The sequence below is a fragment of the Sorex araneus genome, chromosome 3 (genome assembly GCF_027595985.1).
Source record: "Sorex araneus isolate mSorAra2 chromosome 3, mSorAra2.pri, whole genome shotgun sequence".
NCBI classification, from domain to species: Eukaryota; Metazoa; Chordata; class Mammalia; order Eulipotyphla; family Soricidae; genus Sorex; species Sorex araneus.
Genome location: NC_073304.1, coordinates 225,339,152 through 225,361,881, shown reverse-complemented (window position 1 = coordinate 225,361,881; position 22,730 = coordinate 225,339,152). Strand labels below are relative to the sequence as shown.

Genomic DNA, 22,730 nt, shown 5'->3' with positions numbered 1-22,730 from the left:
CTTAGTACACATCTCCCATCCTTAGCGGGTCTTCCAAGCATCCTTTACTTGGTGGTTCCTACTCTATCTGAACTGCCTTTTCTACCAGCATGTGAGGCCAGTTTCCAGGCCGTGGAGCAATCCTCCTATTCCTTGTCTCTACTATTTTTGGGTGTTAGTTTCCCATTTTGTTACTTTATATTCCACAAATAAGTGCAATCTTACTATATCTGTCCCCCTCTTTCTGACTCATTTCACTTACCATGATACTTTCCATGTTAATCCACTTATATACAAATTTCATAACTTCATCATTTCTAACAGCTTCATAGTATTCCATTGTGTAGATGTACCAAGGTTTCTTTAACCAGTCATCTGTTTTCGTACATTCAGGTTTTTATTTACAGATTCTGGCTATTGTAAACAGTGCTGCAATGAACATACGAGTGCAGATTTCTACTATACTATTTTGCATCTCCGGGGTATATTTCCAGAAGTGGTATTGCTGGGTCAAATGGGAGCTCAATTTCTAATTTTTTGAGAAACGTCCATACTGTTTTCCAAAAGGGTTGAACCAGTTGTCATTCGTACCAGCAGTGAAGGAGAGTCCTTTTCTCCCCACCTCCGCACCAACACTGGTTGCTTTTGTTCTTTTGGATATGTGCCAGACTCTGTGGTGTGAGATGACACCTCATTGTTGTTTTGATCTGCATCTCCACAGGGCTATTTTACATGAAATAGTCTATGTCATATAAATGTGTTTCTTTCCCAGTGCCAATATTGATGAAATGTTTAGATAGAAAGACAAAACAATTAAGTAAATTTATTATTACATTGTTATTTCATATAGGCAGCAATGAAAATATAATATTATTAGAATCTAGAATCTAGAATGGTGTCAGCCTTACAGATCAGAGGCAGAGCACTTGTTTTGCCTGTGTGAAGTCCTGGGTTTGAGCCCAGAACTGCCAAAAAAAAAAATCTAGTCTTCTGGTGTTTGGTGGTTACTATAATGTGTCCCTGTTGCTAACTAGCAGTAACGTTGGGTAAGGCAAACCTTCAAATTTATCCTCAGTATAGTATGGGCAATAATAAATTTCAATCTTCTTCCTAAAGCTAATGTGAAAAGAACACAGTGCAAAGATTTGCAATTCTGAAAAAAACTATGTTATTTTGTTTAAAAGTACTAAGTTAAGTGAAATGGCATAGATAAAAAGGAAAAAATAAAATTCAACAGAATAAAAAAATACATGAAAAATGATTTGAAAGAGTAAATGGTTTTTAAGACCACGTTTTATGTTTAATTGAATATTTTTAGTTTATCACATTGCACATATCTGTTGAAAGGAGCTTTATCATTTTAGAGTTACAGTAAACAGAAATGCTGTAGACTAATAAACATCTTAAGATAATTGTATAGAAGAAGTCCTGTTATAAATGTGACTTCCAAAAAATAAGATGATGATAAAATATAAAGCAACATCTAGAACATGACAATGCTAGAGATCCTTCAAAGTGAGAAACTTGGTTCAAATGATCTTCAATTACTTTTGTCTCACCCAGCTAGATAACTGCAAGGCAAAGCTAAAAACGAACACTTATGTTTGATTTGAACATCCCATTAACAGGGTACCTCTGATCACCTTTTTTCTTGTTAGTCTAATCTCTTTCATCCAGTTAGGTTTTGTTTTTGTTTCTGTTTTTGCTTTTTGGGTCATACCCGGCGATGCACAGGGGTCACTCCTGACTCTGCACTCAGGAATTACCCCTGGCAGTCCTCAGGGGCCATATGGGATTGCTGGGAATCCAAACCGGGTCAGCCGCATGCAAGGCAAATGCCCTACCTGCTGTACTATCACTCCAGCCCCTAATCTAGTTAGTTTTTTATGAGGCAAATATCTTCTCATTCCAGTGGCTAATTTTTAGAGAAATTCTTTTAAGTTGTGATTTACAATACTATTACTCAATACCTTAGAGAATAAGTTTCTCTATCCCCAAAACCAAATTGAACTGATCGATGCTTCAGATTAATCCTACTACAATTCTGTAAAAAAAAAAAGCAAACTTGAATAACAAATCCTTTTCGATTTTCATTTCAGTATTTCTTATGTTCTGTAAGAGTTGACTGAAATAAGGTACTTTTAAAGAAAAAACACATACTGTTTTGTTGCTAACTGGGTTTAATTCAAAGTAAGGGTAGAGGAGACTTAAGGAGCTAAACATTCCTATGACTACTAATTTTTACTTCATTAAATTCAATTTATTAAACTCACTAAATAGTAATTTAGGCATTCATTTTCTAAATTCAACAGAAGAGGAGTTTTGAAAATAAGGATGTCTGCCCAACTACAGTACACATCACAACACTGCACACTAAACATCATTCATATAGACGAACAATTCCAAAATAAGTACACTTCTTGTTTTTCCAAATGTAGCCAATAATACGTAAGTATGAGTGACAATGATGTAACATATTTAAAATAAAGAAAATGGTTTTCCTTTGGAAAATTTTTCCTTGGGAAAATTTCCTTTGGAATACTATGCCCGCTACTGTTTAAAATATTCACCAGAGAGGGCTGAGAGATGTAACTCAACAGTAGGTGCTCATGCTCTGCAGGCAGAAGACCTGGATTTAGTCCCCGGCACCACATAATCCCTTGATCACCGCCAGCAGCAAACCCTGAGCACCACCAACATTGCTCCAAAACAAAACCACAACAAATAAGTAAAACTTTCACCAGAATGAGTATTCTGTCATGCACCTATACCTGCAATTTGTTAACCAAGGCAAAGGTAGAGTAGAAAACTGTTAACACAGCCTCTGGGAACTGATTTTAAGTTTTTATTAAAAGGGCCACATTTGAATATATAATAACATAATGTGAGACTAACACCCATGAACAACAGAGTTAAGGGCCAAGAAGATTGCTCCACAGTTGGAAGCCTGCCTCATGAGCTGGGGGAGAAGGCAGCTGGAATGGAGAAGGGATCACTAAGTCAATGATGGCTGGAGGGATCACACAGGATGAAGGTGTGTGCTGAAAGTAGATAAAGGACCAAACATGATGACCTCTCAGTATCTGTATTGCAAACCATAATGCCCCAAAGTAGAGAGAGAGTAAGAAAAGATGTGTCTGCCATAGAGGCAGCAGACGGATTGGGTGGGGGGGGGGGACGGGTGTTCAATCACTGTATAATTGAAACTCAATCATGAAAGCTTTCTCTCTATATCTCACAGTGATTCAATTAAAAAAAGGAAAAAAAATAAAAGGGCCACATTTGAAGAAATTCATTTCAATACTCCTATTATCACTGTCCTAATAGCAAGCTACCCGTGGCATATTCCATATGCCAAGTAACAAGTCTCACATGGAGATGTTACCGCTTGAGCAAATCGATGAGCAACAGAATGACAGTGACAGTGACAATATAATGAGTAAAATGATATGTACTATGACTGTTTGCCAGTTTTTTCAACTATTAAGAAAATTTATAAACCTATATTTTTAAAAATTAGATAAAAATAACATCAATATTTATAATTTCAAGTACTTCAAATCACAAACAGAAACCATTGATTCATCCCCAAGTACCAAAGCAGAATTAAGAGACATACTAAAAAATAATATAATTCAAAGTATTATCAGTTATTGTCAGTTGTAACCACTGACATTATTGAGAAGGTTTACAAGAAATACTTAAAAACTGGCGAGTTAAATGGACTAATTCACCACTACTGTATTTGCACAGCTCACAATTATCACTAAATTGTGCAGTGATATTTTGCCCCCCTGAATACCATGAGTGACTGTTCTATTAGCAGAGTAGAAAATATACAACCATTAAGTCCAAAATCTATATGAAACTACTGGGACAAACAATATAACCTGGCTTATTCAATCTCTTTTTAACCTGTTTTCCCATAATAATATGGTTGGAAAGCCAAAATTCTATTTTTCTTTTTTAAGATTTCTTTAAGTTGGAGACATGTGACCTAGGTTGTATTTCCTATGTCTTCAATGAGAAAGTGAGAGGATGACATGGAAGGGCAGGTGGGCTACACTGGCAAACACCACAAGTGAAGCTTGGTGCCTGGGAGCTAAACGTGATGTAGGCATTAGCGTGTTATCTTGAGATTATAAACTGTCTTAGTTCTAGGTGGGCCTGTTCAGGTTATCCTGAAGATTTTAAAAGCACCACAACCCATTACTAAATGTCTTTCTGTTTAGACTGGCCCCGAAGAATCTCCTTTCTATGATTGAGATCCTAATCAAACAACAAAAAGAAAAGTAGTCAGCTCATTAGCTTGCCAATTTAAAAGAATAGAACACATACTGGGAATCTGTTTCGCTTTTATATAGATGAAGCCTGACAACAGATTCCAAGGGAAATTACAGAAAGGTCTTCCTGAGAGTTATTCTCATTTGTAACAGACACAACAATTTTCTTAATATAATTCTCTTTTCCCCAGGAAAATATTAATCCTTCAAAGAAAAAGTGGAAAGTAATTGACGCTTTAGAGAGGTACAAGAAAGTGGGAAACTGAGAACAAGTTTACAAAGATTTCTTGTGAATAGGTAGTGATGATGCACAATTCTAGTGAAAAATCGATTTGCTCGAGCAGGCTCTAGTAACGTCTCCATTCGTCCTAGCCCTGAGATTTTAGCAGCTTCTCTTTACTTGTTCTTCCCAGAAGTGCCGCATTGGAGGCTATTTTATTTTATTTTAGCTTTTGTATATATATATGTATGTGTGTGTATATATGTATTTAAATATATATAAACCAGTCAGAAACAATTTTGGAGTTCAACCTGGTTTAGGAGCACAGCCTACTTATTTCCATTATATTTGTGAGTCTCATACCTGAGGAGTGCATGAGGAGGCTCAATATTAAGCCTTGTTTCATATCTACTAGATATATATATATTTAGAATGTATACATATATGTATATCCTAAAACGTGAGAATTTGAGTTCAGAAGTTCCTATATGATGTTGATCCTCACCAGAATAATAGATCAAAAGAACATCCTGCTAAATTCCATAACCAGGTCAACAGGTTTAGTGATGCAATTTTTAATTCCACTTAAGTAAGCCCAAATTAGAAGAGGATGAAGAGCTGTAATAGGCAGATAAAAATAGAGTAGTAAAAACTAATAAGTGAGAGAATGTGCTTAGATGAGAAAAGAGAAAAACTGTAATGGTTTGGACACATTCAGCGTAAAAGCAAATTACCATGTCTTCAGTAGGTCGTCTTAAGCTGTAGTTTTAGTTTTCCATAAAAATAAAATAGCTCATAAAAATCACTCTGAATCATTTAGAAAGGTTGCATTAAGTTCAGCAGTAAATGCATCATTTTAAAATATATTCTTCCAAGGAATTTTGATTTTTAAATGTATTTTGTGAACTAATATAAATTTATAAATTCTTGATACTAGAAAAACAAGTTATCTAAGGTAACTCATCAAAGCAGGGGTTCTCAAACTTTAGTGAGCAAGAGAGAGCTAAAAATATAGATTCTTGGGCTCTAGATTTAATGACTCAGAGTTTCTGAAGTGGGACTGATGAGGTAAATCTGGGTACTCAAAAATTTGCATTTTTTAAAGAGGCACTTCAATATTTCAGATAACTCCTGTACTCTGTGTTTCTCAGTGTGTGGTCGCTAGATCACAGAGAAACTGGCCATAACCATTTTATATAGGTGAAGATTTTAATATAATAACATTCACAAATTTGATCTCTATTTTTATCTTTTCCCATAAGTATATACATATATATCACAGGAATATTTCCATATATGATGCAGTTGTGTATCTGTTTTTACATATCAAAGGAAACCAAAGAAAGCACGTATTAACTAACTTAATATAAAGCAATCAGTATGAGACAGTGTTGGAGTTCAATCTGGTTTAGGAGAATAGTCTACTTATTTCCATTATAGCTGTGAGTCTCATACCTGTAGAATACGTGAGGAGGTTCAAAATTAAGCTTTGTTCATGTCTACCAAATATAATAAAATAGAAAACCCCACTGCTTCTGCAGTTTACATGAAGCCAAACATAAGACAGTTTTCTCAAGAGTCCAGATTATTTAAATTTTCTATCATGAGGCCTCCAAACATAAGCACCTAACCTCACAGAGATAAAATCATTTCATAAGAAAAATGTAAATTCAAGAAAAAAACCTCCAACCCCATCAAAATATGGGGAGAAGAAATGCACAGAAACTTCCTCATAGAAGAAATCCAAATGGACAAAAGGCACATGAAAAAATGCTTTACATCACTATCAGGGAGATGCAAATCAAAACAACAATGGGATATCATATTACACCACAGAGACTGGCACACATCGAAAAAGAACAACAACAACCAGTGCTGGAGAGGGTTTGGGGAGAAAGGGTCTCTTATTCATTGTTGGTAGGAATGCCGACTGGTCTGGCCTTTTTGGAAAACAAAATGGACATTTCTCAAAGAACTAGAAATTGAGCTTCCATATGACCCAGCAATACCACTTCTGGGAATATTTTTTGGGGGGGTGTAAAAAAGCACAGTAGAAATGACATCTGCACTTGTATGTTTATTGCAGCACTGTTCACAATAGCCAGAATCTGGAAACAACCCTAGTGCCCGAGAATGGAGGTTAAAGAAACTATGGTACATCTACACAATGGAATACTATGCAGCTGTTAGAAAAGATGAAGTCAAAAAATTTGCTTATAAGTGGATGAGCATGGAAAGTATCATGCTAAGTAAAATGAGTCAGAAAGAGAGGGACAGACATAGAATGACTGCACTCATATATAAAAAAACATAATATGAGACAAACACCCATGAACAGTAGAAACAAGGGCGAGGAGGATTGCCCCACCATTTGGAAGCCTGCTTCATGAGCTGGGGAGAAGGCGGCTGGGATAGAGAAGGGATCACTAAGTCAAGGATGGCTGGAGGGATCACTCAGGATGGGAGATGTGTGCTGAAAGTAGATAAAGAACCAAACATGATGGCCTCTCAGTATCTGTATTGCAAACCATAATGCCCCAAAGTAGAGAGAAAGAAGGAAAAGTGTCTGCCACAGAGGCAGGGGGGTGGGGTGGGGTGGGGTGGTGGAAGGGATACTAGGGACACTGGTGGTGGAAAATGCATACTGGCAGAGGGATGAGTGTTAGATCATTGTATGACTGAAACTCATCATGAAACCTTTGTAACTGTATCTCACAGTGATTCAGTTAAAAAAAATTTTAAAAAAGAGGAAAATGTAAATTGTTATGCTGGTCCTTTCTCCATTAAGGGGCATTTGATTCTTGTAAATTTTGCTCAGTAGTGACTCAATAAAGGTAGAAAGGGGCTGAAGTGATAGCACAGCAGGTAGGGTGTTTGCCTTGCACTCGGCCAACCCGGGTTCGAATCCCAGCATCCCATATGGTCCCCTGAGCACCACCAAGGGTAATTTCTGAGTGCAGAGCCAGGAGTAACCCCTGTGCATCGCCGGTGTGACCCAAAAACAAAAAAAAATAAAGGTAGAAAGACAGAACTACTATACTGCAGCAGAAAGTAACATAGCTGCTATAAATAGTCCTATTATAGACACTATGATTCAATAAGTAAGACTTCCATCCTATATTGTGAGTTCCATCCAAACATAAACAATAGAAAATTATTTTCTTGTATATAATCAGGTTAATTTCCTACAAAATCTGAAAGAGCAGATCTAATTACGCTGAAAATTCAGGGTGTGTAAATATTGGAAAAGAATTCTATATATTTTTGCGCGTGGTGGGGAGGTGGGGAGGGTGGGGAGGGAATGCCTCCCAAATGGTGCTCAGGGGACCCAGAGTTACTCCAGGGTCCAAGAATATGATGTTACTAGCGGCGTATAGTGCCAGCGACCACTACATAACCCCAGAGCTTAAGGGCCACTAGAGCTATATCTGGTGGTGCTGCAGGTCTTCAGGGCTAAAACTGGTGACACTTGGGGGTCCATGCAAGGCAAGGTGCATGCCCTGCTAATAACCCCTGTACTATCTCCCCAGCCTCACAAACGAATTCTATATTTAATAACGTATGCTGCTGTTTACAGCTCAAAGTATACAAATTTACCTAATTCTCCCTTACCTAAACTTCAGTATGGCCACTTTGTGCCGTCTTTTTTACTATGCCTCATCCTGTAGCCTACTCAAGCCTGTAGCCTAGCCCAGCTGTAACAAGAATCCTGCTAAGTCAGTTCCCCATTGCTCAAAGTCTTTCTTAGTAATTTTCCACCTACCACACTCCCCTCCCTACTGTGCTCCATCACTATAAATTCTGGGCTGTCTTCACTGTACTTGAAATTGAGCCCAGTTCTATACTGAAGTCTCTTTCCCCCTATAGTAATAGTTCTAAAGAAAAATCTATTCTTACTAATTTATCTATTATCCAGCTGTTTTTTTAAATACTACTGACTACAGTTTAAAACAAAAATTATTTTAACTGAATTAAGTAATAACCCCCCTCCCCCCAAACATTCTTTGCTTTTGGTTTTGAAGATTATAGGAAAAACTTCTTCAGGACCAAAAATAAAAACAAGGGTTCCTTTCCCTACTCACATCACTAAGTAAAGGTTGGAGTTTAAAACATCATAATCTTTACCCTATAAAACTAGAAAAATGGAGGAGCTGGAGAGATAGTGTATCAGGTTTGCCTTGCACACAGCTGACCCATGTCCAATCCCCAGCACCACCTGTATGTTTCACTGAGCCCCACCTGAGTTCAGAGCACAGAGCACAGAGTAAAAGGGAAGCTTTCTGTAGCTTTAAAACAAAAGGAAGGAGAAAAAGAAAAAAGTAGAGAAATGGAATCAGAAAAAGCAATTGAATTAGACTTAATCTAATTAATGCTATTATTCCCCAAAGGTTAAAAGCCTCTATATATTTTAAACTTTTAAATATTTGTTAATATACTACATCAGTATGGAAATTTAAAATACAACAGCTTGACTTATTTTAATCAACAAATTTAATAAAATATAAACACTATAGATGAATAATACATTTTATTCATGTTAATAAATGTAACATTTTTTCCTGAAGTGTTACAATATTACATATATATGAAATCATACTGTGCAGACTAATAATCTCTAAACTTTTTCAATTTTCAAATTAGCTCGTTAACAATTCTCTTAAGGTAATATTAAAATTTGAGCTAATCAAACAACAGCTCAAGGAGTGAGGCCATGCTCTGCATGTAGGAGACCCTAGTTCAATCCTCTGCACTGCACGGCACCCTGAAGACCACTATGAACAATCCTACTTTCTTTTTTTTTTCTTTTTTTTTAATTTATTTTTTTATTAATAGTTTATTTTTAATTAGTGAGTCAATGTGAGGGTACAGTTACAGATTTATACATTTTTGTGCTCATGTTTCCCCCAAACAAAGTTCGATAACCCATCCCTTCACCAGTGCCCATTCTCCACCACCCGTAAACCCAACATCCCTCCCCCCCTCCCCAGTCCCATCTCCCCCACCCCACACTGCCACTATGGCAGGGTATTCCCTTTTGTTCTCTCTCTCTGATTAGAAATGAACAGAAACTTTACCAAAGAAGAGATACGAATGGCCAAAAGACACATGAAAAAGTGCTCTACATCACTAATCATCAGAGAGATGCAGATCAAAACAACCACGAGATACCACCTCACACCACAGAGACTAGCACACATCCAAAAGAACAAAAGGAACTGCTGTTGGAGAGGATGTGGAGAGAAAGGGACCCTTCTACACTGCTGGTGGGAATGCCGGCTAGTTCAGCCCTTTTGGAAAACAATATGGACAATTCTCAAAAAACTAGAGGTTGAGCTCCCATTTGACCCAGCAATACCACTGCTGGGAATATATCCCAGAAAAGCCAAAAAGTATAGTCGAAATGACATTTGCACTTATATGTTCATCGCAGCACTGTTTACAATAGCCAGAATCTGGAAAAAACCCGAGTGTCCTAGAACAGATGACTGGTTGAAGAAACTCTGGTACATCTATACAACGGAATACTATGCAGCTGTTAGAAAAAATGAGGTCATGACGTTTGCATATAAGTGGATCAGCATGGAAAGTATCATGCTAAGTGAAATGAGTCAGAAAGAGAGACAGACATAGAAAGACTGCACTCATCTGTGGAATATAGAATAATAGACTACAAGACTAACACCCAAGAACAGTAGAAATAAGTACCAGGAGGTTGTCTCCATGGCTTGGAGGCTGGTCTCTCATTCTGGGCAACTCAGAGAAGGGAACACCAAGTAAAATGTGGTTGGAGGTCATGTGGGGGAAGGATGATGCGGGCCGAATATAGACTAGAGACTGAACACAATGGCCACTCAACACCTTTATTGCAATGCTACTTTCTTAAGGATTGTTCAATTGAACAATCTGAAAGTAGGGGCTATTCTAGCTTTATATTCAATCCCAGAGTATAAAGCAAGAGTAGTCCCCAATGAGATATAAGTATGGCCTTGAGTACTGCCAGGTGTGGCCTCAGAATAAAAAAAAGACAATGTTTTCATCTTTTTGAAGTATAAATGAGAAAAATAACATTAATTCATTGTTTACTTTATGCTAGGTTTTATGTTGAAGAATTTTTTCCACAGCAACCCTGTATTTTTCCAATAAGAAAACTATGATAGCAATCCTATATTTTGTAAATTTTTCCTAATAATGAATTTCACAATAAACGTCATGAATGCAATTATTCTTATGCAATCATCATTGCCAGGATGTCTCAGAAAAAGTTAATGCTTCCATTTTATCTATGCTGAAATTAATATTTTGGCCACAGCTGACATCTCAAATAAATGGGCTGCAGCATTAGATTGGTAATTGTGAGTTATTAACTATCCAGATTGGACTGACACACAATCAATTCAATTATTTTGTAAATTGCAAATAATCTATAAACTGGGCCAAAATACTTTTTTTCCCTCAGAGACTAGGTAATAATCCATTTGATATCAGTTGAAGGTTACTGATCAGAAAAACTGAGAAAATTAAGGATGAGTAAATAAATCAATGCCACCTTCCAAAAATTCCAAATTCATATTTAACATAGTTGACAGAATTCTACTCAAGAAAAGATCTTTAAATACTATAATAAAATATAGTAAACAGTTAAAAGCTACACTATGTCTGACACTCTCTTAAAAGATCCTTATGTAAACAAAGTCATTTATTTCATTCAGTACATTATTCCCTTATCAGAAATAAGGAAACATAAGCCCAAACTTTAGGCAAATTGCAAAATTTTACACAGAAAATATAAGTTAAGGTTCTTTTTCTCATCGTTATTCCTGAGTTTCTGGATTTAATTCCTTGCCCACCCCCCCCTAAAAAAACCTGCAAACATTACAGAAGGTTATACAACAAATTTCTATTATTTCTTAGTTAGAATCATATATGTACCAAAAAATATACGCATGTGTATATATTTTTCTGTGTTCAGAAATTTAAAACATACATGAAATACTATTACTAATAAATATTTAGATTTTTACTATATGTATATCTATACACAAAAATTCAACTTTATTATTAAATAAGTTCTAAGCAATATAGTGATTATATCAAAGATTATGTGTATTGATACTGAAACTAATTATGTATTTTCATACATAGTGTCAAAATACCCCACACAAAGGTTGGAACAATTAATAGCCTTGCAATTAACACAACAGTGTACAAGCTAAAATGCAATCTCTACAGAACTTGCAATATATTATATATATATATATATAACCAGTTGTGCATGTGAAAAATCAGAAATACAGATTAGTCATGCATATATCTTTAGCACAGTCACTAGTTGCATTTTAAAAGACAAGTCCTTTTTATTTTTTAATATTTTTAGACAAGTCTTTGTAAGTGATAAATCCCTTTATGCTTCATTCATGTAAATGAATCAAACATGATCGTTATGAGAGTCTAGATAGGATGAAAGAGAAAATTCAGCCATTTACCAGAGATAAATCTAAAACCTCCAGAGCCTAGCCACAGCCATGCTCAAGGCCCCTCCACACGTTTGGACGAGCCTCACGCATGAAGGAACCGGCAGAGGAACCCAGGCGCGTGGGACCCGGGGCTGAGACCTCCAAGCCTGGTCGGATTGGGACTGGGCCTCTTCTGCCCAGATTTCCCATTTTCCGGTAGCTAGATGGTTACACTCAGGGACTGCCTCTGGCGCCGTGTAATCCCACCAACGGCCAACATCCAGAGACTATAAAACCAAGCTCCCAGAAGACATCTTATATTCTAGTTTTCCCTCTCTGACAACCTGGAAAGCTAATGAGAGTTTCCTGCCCACATGGGAGAGCCCTCACAAACTCCCCATGGTGTATTCATATGCCAAAACCAGTAACAATGATGGGTCTCATTCCTCTGATCCTGAAAGAGCCTCCAATGCGGCATCGTTGGGAAGGACGAGTAAAGAGAGGCTTCTAAAATCTCAGGGCTAGGATGAATGGAGATGTTACTGAGACTGCTCGAGAGATTTGACAATCAATGGGATGATGATGATGATGATGATGATATATGTATGTGTATATATATAATTTAACAATGGAAATTTGTTAAGTGTTGAATTAATAAACTGGTATTCTCTTTACTATTTGTATCTAAAGAGGTATGCTAAAGGACTTTATGATATGAACAAAACACATCTGAAAAAGCACTACACCTAGGAAACTGGCAACTCCATTACCACAGATAATCGGGGCTAACAATGTGTATTACCACACACCCTTCCATGCCTCCCCTAATTAGCACAATACTATCAAAATAAGTCAAATGAAATTGAGGCCTATCCAACATCCAGATTGTCTCGCTTCTCTCTACTGTGTAAACCATTTGGCTATTAATTCTGCTAAGTGTAGTAGAAAAGTTTTAAGTGACATACCATATGCTTTGGTTATTCAATTTCTCTAAATCTCATTTTTTTAATTGGTAAAATCAGACCAATTTGGAAGTTACAGATCAGAATATTTAATCTGGGCTGACAACTTCCTAGTTGTATTATCTTAAGCATGACATCTTACTGATTTAAAACTATTAAGGAAAGTTGGTCTCTCAGGTGGTTCTCAAGTGTCTTGGCAGCTCTACCACTGACACTCAGCCAACAGGACTCAAGATTACCCATGCCACTCTGACAGTGCTGGGGATGCCCAGAATCAGGTCATGATGCTCAGGGAACATGAGGAGCCAGGTATCGAACCCAGGCTGGGAACATGTCTAGCAAGCACCCTAACCACTGCACCATCTCCTGGCTCCTACCTCTTTATGACTTTAATGTGGAATATATAAGCTAATAGGTGTATGTCACAAAATAGGCATTTAAATGAGAACTCTTAGTTCTACTATTATTTCCCATTCAAAAGTGTAAGTTAAGAAACTGTAAAGTTTTGGGGCCAGAGAGTTAGTACAGTGGGTTAAGGTGCTTGCCTTACTCGCAGTCAACCCAGGTCTGATTCCTGGCATCCCGTATGATCTCCCATGTCCACCAAGAATGATCTCTGACTGCAGAGCCAGGAGTAAGCCCTGAGCACTGGTGAGTGTGGCTCCAAAACAAACAAATGAACATAAAATACGCAGTCTTAAAGTTCCAAATTAGGATCTCTTGGTTTTATTGTCACTGTTGCTTAACATTTTTGTGCCACATTCTGGAGTGCAAAGGGTTGCTTACTTACAGGGGCTATTCTTGGTTCTGTATTCAGGGGTCATTCCCAGATTGCTCAGGGGATCATGTGGTGCCAGGAATCAAAGTTGGAGACTCTATATTCAAAGCACGTGCTCAGCTGATTCAATTATCTCTCCGACCCAAAATACATTTTTAAAAGCAATTTTTAAAGACTTCTTGACAAACTTAAACTAGCATTTTCTGAGTACTTAATAACTGCCATGCACAGATTTAAACAAGTATTGAAGAATGTGATCGTTGTCAATGAGGCATGAGGCATGAGGCAGTAGACACATGAGGCAAGACGCAGTAGGAATATCCCCATTTAACAGATGAGGAAATAGAGGCCCACAGTGAAGTGAATTTCTCAGAGCTTGGAAACAAAGCAGCAAGACTACAAGTGTCTCTTAGTCACTTTGACTATATTAATTTTTTGGTACTGCATATAGCAAGGTATGTATTCAGAAATTAGTTTTTAAGCTTCAAATTATACTCGAAACTGACCTTTTTATTAATGGAGCTATGTAAAATACCTACCTATTAATATATTATGCACACAAAAGGTTACATAGTTACCCTTATTCCACCCATCTCCCCTTATTCAACATTTTCTGCTTTATTGCCAGCAGTTTCTTGACATTTTCGAAAATTAAAGAGCTTATTGATTGAACAATTAGGTTAAAAATGCAGCAGAATAATAAGCCAGCTACTTTTATTATAGCAAAAACAGAGAACTAAATATTGAAAGTGAAAAAAAAAAAGATGACTATTCTAGCCCTACTTACTCAATTTGGTTGTTATTATGAACACAAGAATTATAAGGGATCAAGTAAGTTGAATGGAAATCACTAATTTGTAAGCATGGTTCTGATTAAATTCAGAAAAAAATTTCATGGCAACATTTTAGGCAAGATTCATTTTCTTCCGAAATTTTAAAAGGTATCCTCAATCATCAAATATGAGAATCCTAACAATTTCTTCAAAAAATAAAACTATTTTATGGGCCAAACTGATAGTACAGTAGGTAGGAAACTTGCCTTGCACATGGCTGACCTAGGTTCAATCCCGGTACTACATATGACCCAAGTCTTACAAGGAGTCATCTCCGAGCACAGAGCCAGGAGGTAAGCCCTGAGCATCACCTGGTATAACCCCTCAAACCAAAATAAATAAATAAATAAATCAAACTTTCTAAAAGAGTACATATTTGCAAAATTTAAATATCCATATATGTAGGCACTAATTATATTGCTTTCCTTATTACTGCTGATGTTTTGCCGTATAACTTCTATGAAATCAGGCAAGTTACTGGCTTCATTACTATCTGTAATTTATCTTTTAATAAAAGTGGCCTATTTAAACTGAAATTTAACCTGGGATAGTGACTGGAATAGAAATTCTCAAGCAATTCAGCTTACTTATATTAGGACTGAATGGTTCTTGCTATTTCTGCTACAGTGTGCGGTAAAATGAAGCATACCCCTCAATAGGCATTTTGATTTTATGATTTGTATTTTAGTAATCAAATTTCAAGGAAAAGGGGGAATTTGCAGGTAATGAAATTTTATTTAAGCCCAAACTCATAAGACGTATATTATTGTTAGGGAAGAGACTGTGTTCATTATTATTGGACTATTTTACCAGTTTCATCTCCAATGATCAAAGAATTGGACTGTTACTCGAAGATGACTAAAAAAAAATATACCACATGAAAGGCATGCCATTATGGCTTTTGTAAAGACATGTTTTGTGTAAAAAAAAAAAATATTATTCTTAGTGAAAATTACAAAGCATGGAAATTTCATTGCATGAGAGTCAAATTGTCCCCTCAATTTTCTATGTCATGTGACAATCAAACCTAACTATTGTTCAATGCCAAACACACCAGAAATTGTCAATATATTCTTTGAGAATAACTGTTTCTTCCTTCCATCACTCATAATACAGCAACTAGTCAGCTGACACTGGATATATATCCATAACGGTTAAATAAAACAAATAACTCAGGTTTACATATTTCACACATACGTATCACTAAATATATGAAAATGTTTCCTAAAACCAAAACTTAGACAAAATTCATCTTTTAAAGGAAAGTTCAAGGGCTAAAGCGATAGTACAGAGGGTGGGGGGCTTACACATAGGTGCCCTGAGTTCAATTCCCGGCTCCCCATTAGTTCTCCTGAGTCCACCAGGAGTGATCCCTGAGTGCAGACCCAAGAGTAATACCTGAGCACTGCAGGGTGTGGCTCAAAATTCAAAAAGAAAAAAAGTTCATAGTTAATAACTTTATTGGAATTGGTGATATGAGATTATATTAAAATTAATACAATTCAAAATTATAAATCAGAGTAAATAATACTATAAATGCTAAGGAATGTACAATGGAAAGAAAAGTATATAAGTTTTCAAAACCAGATATGAAATATACAAATTAGAATTTCAAATAAAAATATCACCTTTCCTGAACTATCAAGTTCTTATTATCCTAAAATTACAATGTTTTCATCTGTGAATATGACATGATCAAGCTGATAAATGAAATCTAAATAACTGCATATTCTGCCAAAACTAGAAATTTCCTGAAATCATAAAAATATGTCTACAACAGATGGATCATTTAGAAAATAAATATATTGAAATGTTAAAATGAGTACAATCCTAATTTCCCAAATTAAAATCAGTAGGTGGTCCACTTTCTAAGAATCTGTGATACTAAGAAGGTAAACAAGGAAAAAACCTGAAGATGCACACAAACATCTGATATGATTTTTTTTTAAAGTTATACTTTTACGTTCTCTGTTAAACATACTAAACTTAGGAAAGTCCTTACCAGTTAACTTCTTGGCAGGCTGGAGCCGAACACTGATAGACTGATGTGTGAGTAAGGGGGAGGATGGAAGAGAGCGAGACATGCCCTCCATAATCCGAATGTGCTGCATACCTTCACTCACTGGTAGTGGTGGGACTGCGTAGTCTGGCTCAAAAGCACAGTCGCTTTCTGTGGAGATGCCACCTATTAGAAGGGGGATGAAACAAAAGAGCTGGTTAGGAAAGATTCTTCTGTCTCCAGTAGCAGTCTGGGATGTTACAGAATGGCATATACTGATATGGATTTTCACTGCAAATAGCCAAGCAAGGTATTTTCAACACATATATTCACTCATTTCTATACTTTCTAGAAGTATAGAATTCCAGTTCTAGCACTAGGAAAGTGGGGCTGAGTAAAACAGGGTTACCTCCTTAGGAGCGGCTCACTCTCTCATGAGCAATGTAGTCATAAAAAAAATTAGAGTGCAATGTAATAAGTAAGAGTTACAACTGTGGCAATGGTATTCAATGTGTTCCCCTAAGACAAACATGAAAGGTAATATTCACCTGCATGACAATTCAGTATGAGCTATTGCTAAGAGAATCAGTAGCTCTATTTCTTAACCCATACCCCAAGAAAGTATGTAAAAAATACAATTGGGTCTACGACTGACATAATACAGGGATCTTTCAATCTGCCTCAACCATTTTAAAGAGTTAAGATGCAGGCTTATTATTTCATCATATGTATTGTTCTTGTAATGACAAATAATGTACTTCAAAACAACTTTTGCTGAAGATAAAACATGGCAAAGCTAGGATTTTTTACTTAGTAGCACCCAAGAGGATAAGAAGCTTCTGACAGTTTCATAGATCTGAGAGAAGTATTAGAATGCAGAGAGAAGCAAGGAGTATAGGGAAAACTTTAGCACTTTTGTGTCTTGAAGTCCAAAAAAGCTGCTCTCTGAGATTATAAACTAAAATTAGACTGTCTTTATAAGATTAATGTTAAGCTCCAAATATCTACTGTGACACTAAATCAGGGCAACCTTGGATTGCGACTGACTGCCAAAGCAAACATATATCTTGTTAGAGAAAGACATCATCATCATCATCATCATCGTCATCATCATAGATCTCAAATTATTTCCACAATTTTTCACGTATAATATATGATGCTTAATAACAAAAATGAATGAAAAAAGGAAACCAGAAAGACTTAGAAAGTCTCGTAATAGATTATGAAACAAGAAAGCACAGAATTAAAAGTATTGTTATGCTTAATGCCATAAAATAAACTACTTACAAAGAAATTTCAAGGAACTGAGTGATAGTATGGTGGGTAGAGCATTTACCTTGCACTCAGTCTACTGGGTTCTATTCCTGGCACCACAAATGGTGCTCCGAGCCTCACAACAGTGATTCCTAAATGCAGAGCCAGGAAGAAGCCCCAGCACTGCTGCGTATGGCCAAAACTACCTCCCTCCCATTTTTTTTTTAACCAGGAAGGTAAAAGATCTGTACACTTAACACTATAAAACACTGACAAAAAGAAAATGAAAAAAATGGGAAGATAGACTATGTGTTTATAGAAGAATACAGTTAAAGTGTCCATACTACCCAGTGATCTATAGGCTTAACAATCTGCACCAAAATTCAATGGTATTTTTGAAAGACATTTTTAAAAATCCTAAAATCCATATGGAACTACAAAAGAAATCCTGAAAAGCTTCAGCAATCTTGAGTAAGAGAAACAAAGATGAAGGCATTCTGGTTTAAAATTACAAATTTGTAATAATCAAAATATTTTGGTAATAGCATAATATCAGATATGCAGCCAAAGAGATCACAGAGCCATGAGTAAGCCCTCACACAGCTAGATGTAGCCCAAAAACTGAAATAAAAAAACCCTGGATTTTATGAAAGTCCCATAAAAGACCACAGGCAGCTGGTCTTTGATCTTTGGTCTACCGCATATTCAATATGCCAAAAACAGTAACAAGAAGTCTCACAATGGAGACATTACTGGTGCCCACTCGGGCAAATTGATGAACAATTGGACAACAGTGCTACAGTGCTATAAAAGACTTAAGGGAAAGCTCCTTAAAATAGGTTTTTATTGCTTTTATTTTTAAACTCGACATCAAAAACACAAGAAACAAGAAAAAATAAATACTAAAAACCCACTAAACTAAAAGTTTATGCATGCAAAGAAAAAAAAGGCAATTTATTCCAAGTTACAGTAAACTAAAAATTTTCATATTTTCCCATTGCCTAGCAGTATTTCATTGTGCTAACTCTAAAGATGCTTGCAGACCTTTGTTCTCTGGAGTCCTAAATCCAATAGCCAGGATACCCAAATCTTGAACCATTCTTTTCCTCAGTGTACTTTATGGTTTCTGGTCTGATCTCAAGGTCTTTGATTCTGTTTTAATTTTGTGTAAGGCATACTATATGGATCTGGATTCATTTTTCTACATGTGGTTATCTAGTTTTCCCAACACCATTTGTTGAAGAGGCCATTCTACTCCATGTAATGTATCCAGCTCCTCTGTTAAAAATTAGGTAACCACTGATCTAGGGATTTGTCTTTGGGACAAAGTCTATCCTTATTCCAGTACTACACTATTTTGATTACAATAGTTTTAAAGTATAGTTTAAAAGTTAGGTAATGAGGGGCTGGAGTGATAGTACAGTGGGTAGGGTGTTTGCCTTGCATGCAGCTGACCCGGTTTTGATCCCTGGCATCCCATATGGTCCCTCCAGCACTGCCAGGAGTAATTCCTGAGTGCAGAGCCCTGTGCATTGCTGGGTGTGACTCAAAAAAGCAATCATCATCTTCTTCATCATCATCATCATCACCACCATGAAAGGTATTGAGATAACTTCCAATTCTGTTGTAGAGATCTGGCTATTTGGGGTGTTTTATAATTCAATATAAACTTTATTACTGACAGTTTTAAGTCGATGAGAATGTCATTGGATTTGTTTTTTTTTTGTTTGTTTGTTTTTTGTTTTTTTTTTTTGCTTTTTGGGTCACACCCAGTGATGCACAGGGGTTGTTTCTGGCTTTGCACTCAGAAATTACTCCTGGTGGTGCTCAGGGTTCCATATGGGATGCTGGGAGTCGAACCCGGGTTGGCCATGTACAAGGTAAGCCCTACCCACTGTACTATCGCTCCAGCCCCTATCATTGGATTTGGATAGAGATTTCATTGTATCTATATAATAATTTAGGTAGAATGGTCATTTCGACAATATTGATTCTTCCAACTCAATAAAATGGACTATTTTCCACTTCCTAAGGTATGCTTCTCTTTTGTAAGTGACTTAAAGAGTTTTCATGGTATCTTTTGCTGATTCCTTTTGCTGATGCTTTTTGACATTATGTTGAATCGAGCAGACTCTTTGATCTCTTTTTCTTCTAGTACATTATCAGCACAAGGAACATGACTGATTTTTTTGTGTTGACTTTGTCACCAGTTAGTTGGCTGTATTATTTTACTGTTTCTAAGATATTTTCAGTAGATGCTTTAGCGTATTCTATGCATATTATCATGTCATCTGCAGACAATGATAATATGACTTCTCTTTCAATTTGGATCCCGTTGATTTACTTTTCTTGCCTGATTGCTGTTGTTAAAACTTCTAATACTATATTGAATAAAGGTGGTGGTAGTGAACTTTCTTGCCTTGTACCTGATCTCAAAGGAAATGCTATCTGTTTTCACCACGGAGGATCATACTGCCTATGAGTTAGTTGGCTACTACTATCTTGAGGAAGATTCCTCACAACCCTATTTTGTTACAAATTTTGATCTGAATGGATGTTGGAAAGCATTCTTTGTGTTAACTGACATGATCATATTATTTTAACTTTCCATTCATGGATGTTGTATAGTATACTCACTGATTTGTATATGCTGAACCACTCTTGTTTCCCTGGAATGAAACCCACTTAATTGCAGTGTAATAGTCTTTTATTATATGCTGCTGGATTTGGTTTTCTAATATTTTGTTGAGATTTTTTGTGCCGATGTTCACTGGGAATATTAGTCTGAAATTTTCTCTTTCAGTAGTATTGCTGTCTGCTTTGAACAATACTGTAATTGTTGGAATTCTGCTGCTGTCTTACTACTATGTTATTTCTATAAATTCTACTTCAATGTGCTCTTTAATATTCTTGCAGCTGTTTTACTTTTCTTATTGAATTTCTTTTCCAGAGCTTCCTCCATTCCCTCCACCATTATGAAGACTCTGAGGTCCTCAAATGATGGTTTAAGGTTTTTGATGGGTTTATGGACACCCCTGGACTTCTGTCACCTATACCTAATTTCCATCAGGTTCTGAATATCAGCAGCTTCTGCAGCCCGAACTGTACTGGACAGGCTGGGGACAGGGCTGACCCAGGATGTGGGATCAGATGAGCAGGTAGGGGAGGTGACTGGACTACGACAGAAGGCAAAGATGTGGGGTAAGCCAGCCAATGCCCACAGAGGGTCCAAGTCCCTTGGACTGGAGGGATTAGGATTCAGTGAAGTAAAGAAGTGAAGGACAGTGGTCCTATGGTTTACAAAGGGACAATCATCAAGGTGGGTTTAGTCTGTAGTAATCCCTGTGGTTTCCAAGCTGGTGTATGAAGGTATGAGGTTGGTGTATATAGATGCGCTCACCAGCATATGCAATAACATGGTTCCAATGAAGGAGAAGAGGACATTCTGAAAAAGATGTGTAAAAGAAAAAAAAAAAGACTTGAGGCTGGAGCAATAGCACAGCGGGCAGGGCGTTTGCCTTGCACGCGGCTGACCTGGGTTCAATTCCCAGCATCCCATATGGTCCCCTGAGCACCGCCAGGGCTAATTCCTGAGTACAAAGCCAGGAGTAACCCCTGTGCATTGCCAGGTGTGACCCAAAAACGGAAAAAAAAAAAGAGAAGAAAAAAGAAAACGATGTGTACTTCTTCGGAAGCAGGCAGTAACAGGCACTCATCTGTAAGTTTGGAGGTGTGCTGCTAGGTAGGGGGAAGGGGGAGTTCCCAGCCCCTCTGGCAAGCCTAGAGCTGGCAGAAGGAGCGTGTGCTGAGCTGTGTGCCTCTTTGAAAAGAGATTTTAATACTAAAATCTGAACATGAATATTCATAGCAGCATTGTTCATAAAAGCCAAAAAGAGGGAATAATTCAACTGTATGGGATCAGAGAGTTAGTATAGCATGTAGAGTACTTGCTTTGCATGCAGTCAACCAGGGTTCAGTCCCAGCCACCCCACATGGTCACCTGAGCACTGCCAGAAATGATCCCTAAGCACAGAGTCAGGAGTAAACCTTGAGCACTGCTGGGTGTGGTTTAAAACACACACATAGACACACACACACTCACAAAATGCAAAAGAAGTAAAAACCAAGAAACATTTCAACTGTAACTTGTGAAAAGATAAATAAAATGTGGTATTTATGCAATGGAATATTTTCAGCAATAAAATAATTAAGACATAATTAATTTTATATTACTGATAAACCATGAAAGCATTTTGGTTTATGAAAGTGAAAGAAACCAGATAAAGGACCAGGGAAATGGCTCAAAGGGTTAGAGTGAACGCTTGGCATGCAGGAACTTCCAAGCATAATCTCTAGTACCACATGATCAACTAAGCACTACAAGGTGTGGTCCTAAACAAAATACGCCAGATACAGAAGGCCAAATATTTTACAATTTCATTTATAAGAAATGTTCAGAACAAGCATATAAAAGACCAAACGTGATAGCCTCTCACTATCTATCCTGCAAACCACAATACCCAAAAGTAGGGACAGAGTATGTCACTGTCATCCCGTTGCTCATCGATTTGCTTGAGCGGGCACCAGTAACATCTCCATGTGAGACTTGCTGTTACTGTTTTTGGCATATCGAATATGCCATGTGTAGCTTCCAAGGCTCTGCTGTGAGGGTGAGATACTCTTGGTAGCTTGCCAGGCTCTCTGAGAGGGGCAGAGGAACTGAACCCGGGCTGGCCATGTGCAAGGCAAATGCCCTACCTGCTGTGATATTGCTCCAGCCCAAGGGAGAGAGTATAGGGAAAATGATCTGCCATAGAGGCAGAGGGAGGGTTGGGATGGGGGAGGAATACTGGGGACACTGGTGGTAGAAAATGTGCACTGGTGGAAGGATGAGTGTTCAATCATTGTATGACTGAAACCAGACAAGAACGCTTTGTAACTGTATCTCATGGTGATTCAATTAAAAAA

The 22,730-nt window shown here is 37.1% G+C and overlaps 1 protein-coding gene across 7 annotated transcripts in view; it reads right to left on the bottom strand.

The window, feature by feature from the left end:
* TANC2 (tetratricopeptide repeat, ankyrin repeat and coiled-coil containing 2) overlaps positions 1-22,730 on the bottom strand; it is a 379,564-nt gene that overhangs the window by 221,606 nt on the left and 135,228 nt on the right. For 4 of the 7 annotated variants that reach the window (XM_055131292.1, XM_055131293.1, XM_055131294.1 and 1 more), the window contains one exon: positions 16,512-16,694. In XM_055131292.1, coding sequence (XP_054987267.1) covers positions 16,512-16,694 — 183 coding nt within the window. The remainder of the gene's footprint in view (positions 1-16,511; positions 16,695-22,730) is intronic. The other 3 variants (XM_055131295.1, XM_055131297.1, XM_055131298.1) reach the window with 1 other exon arrangement.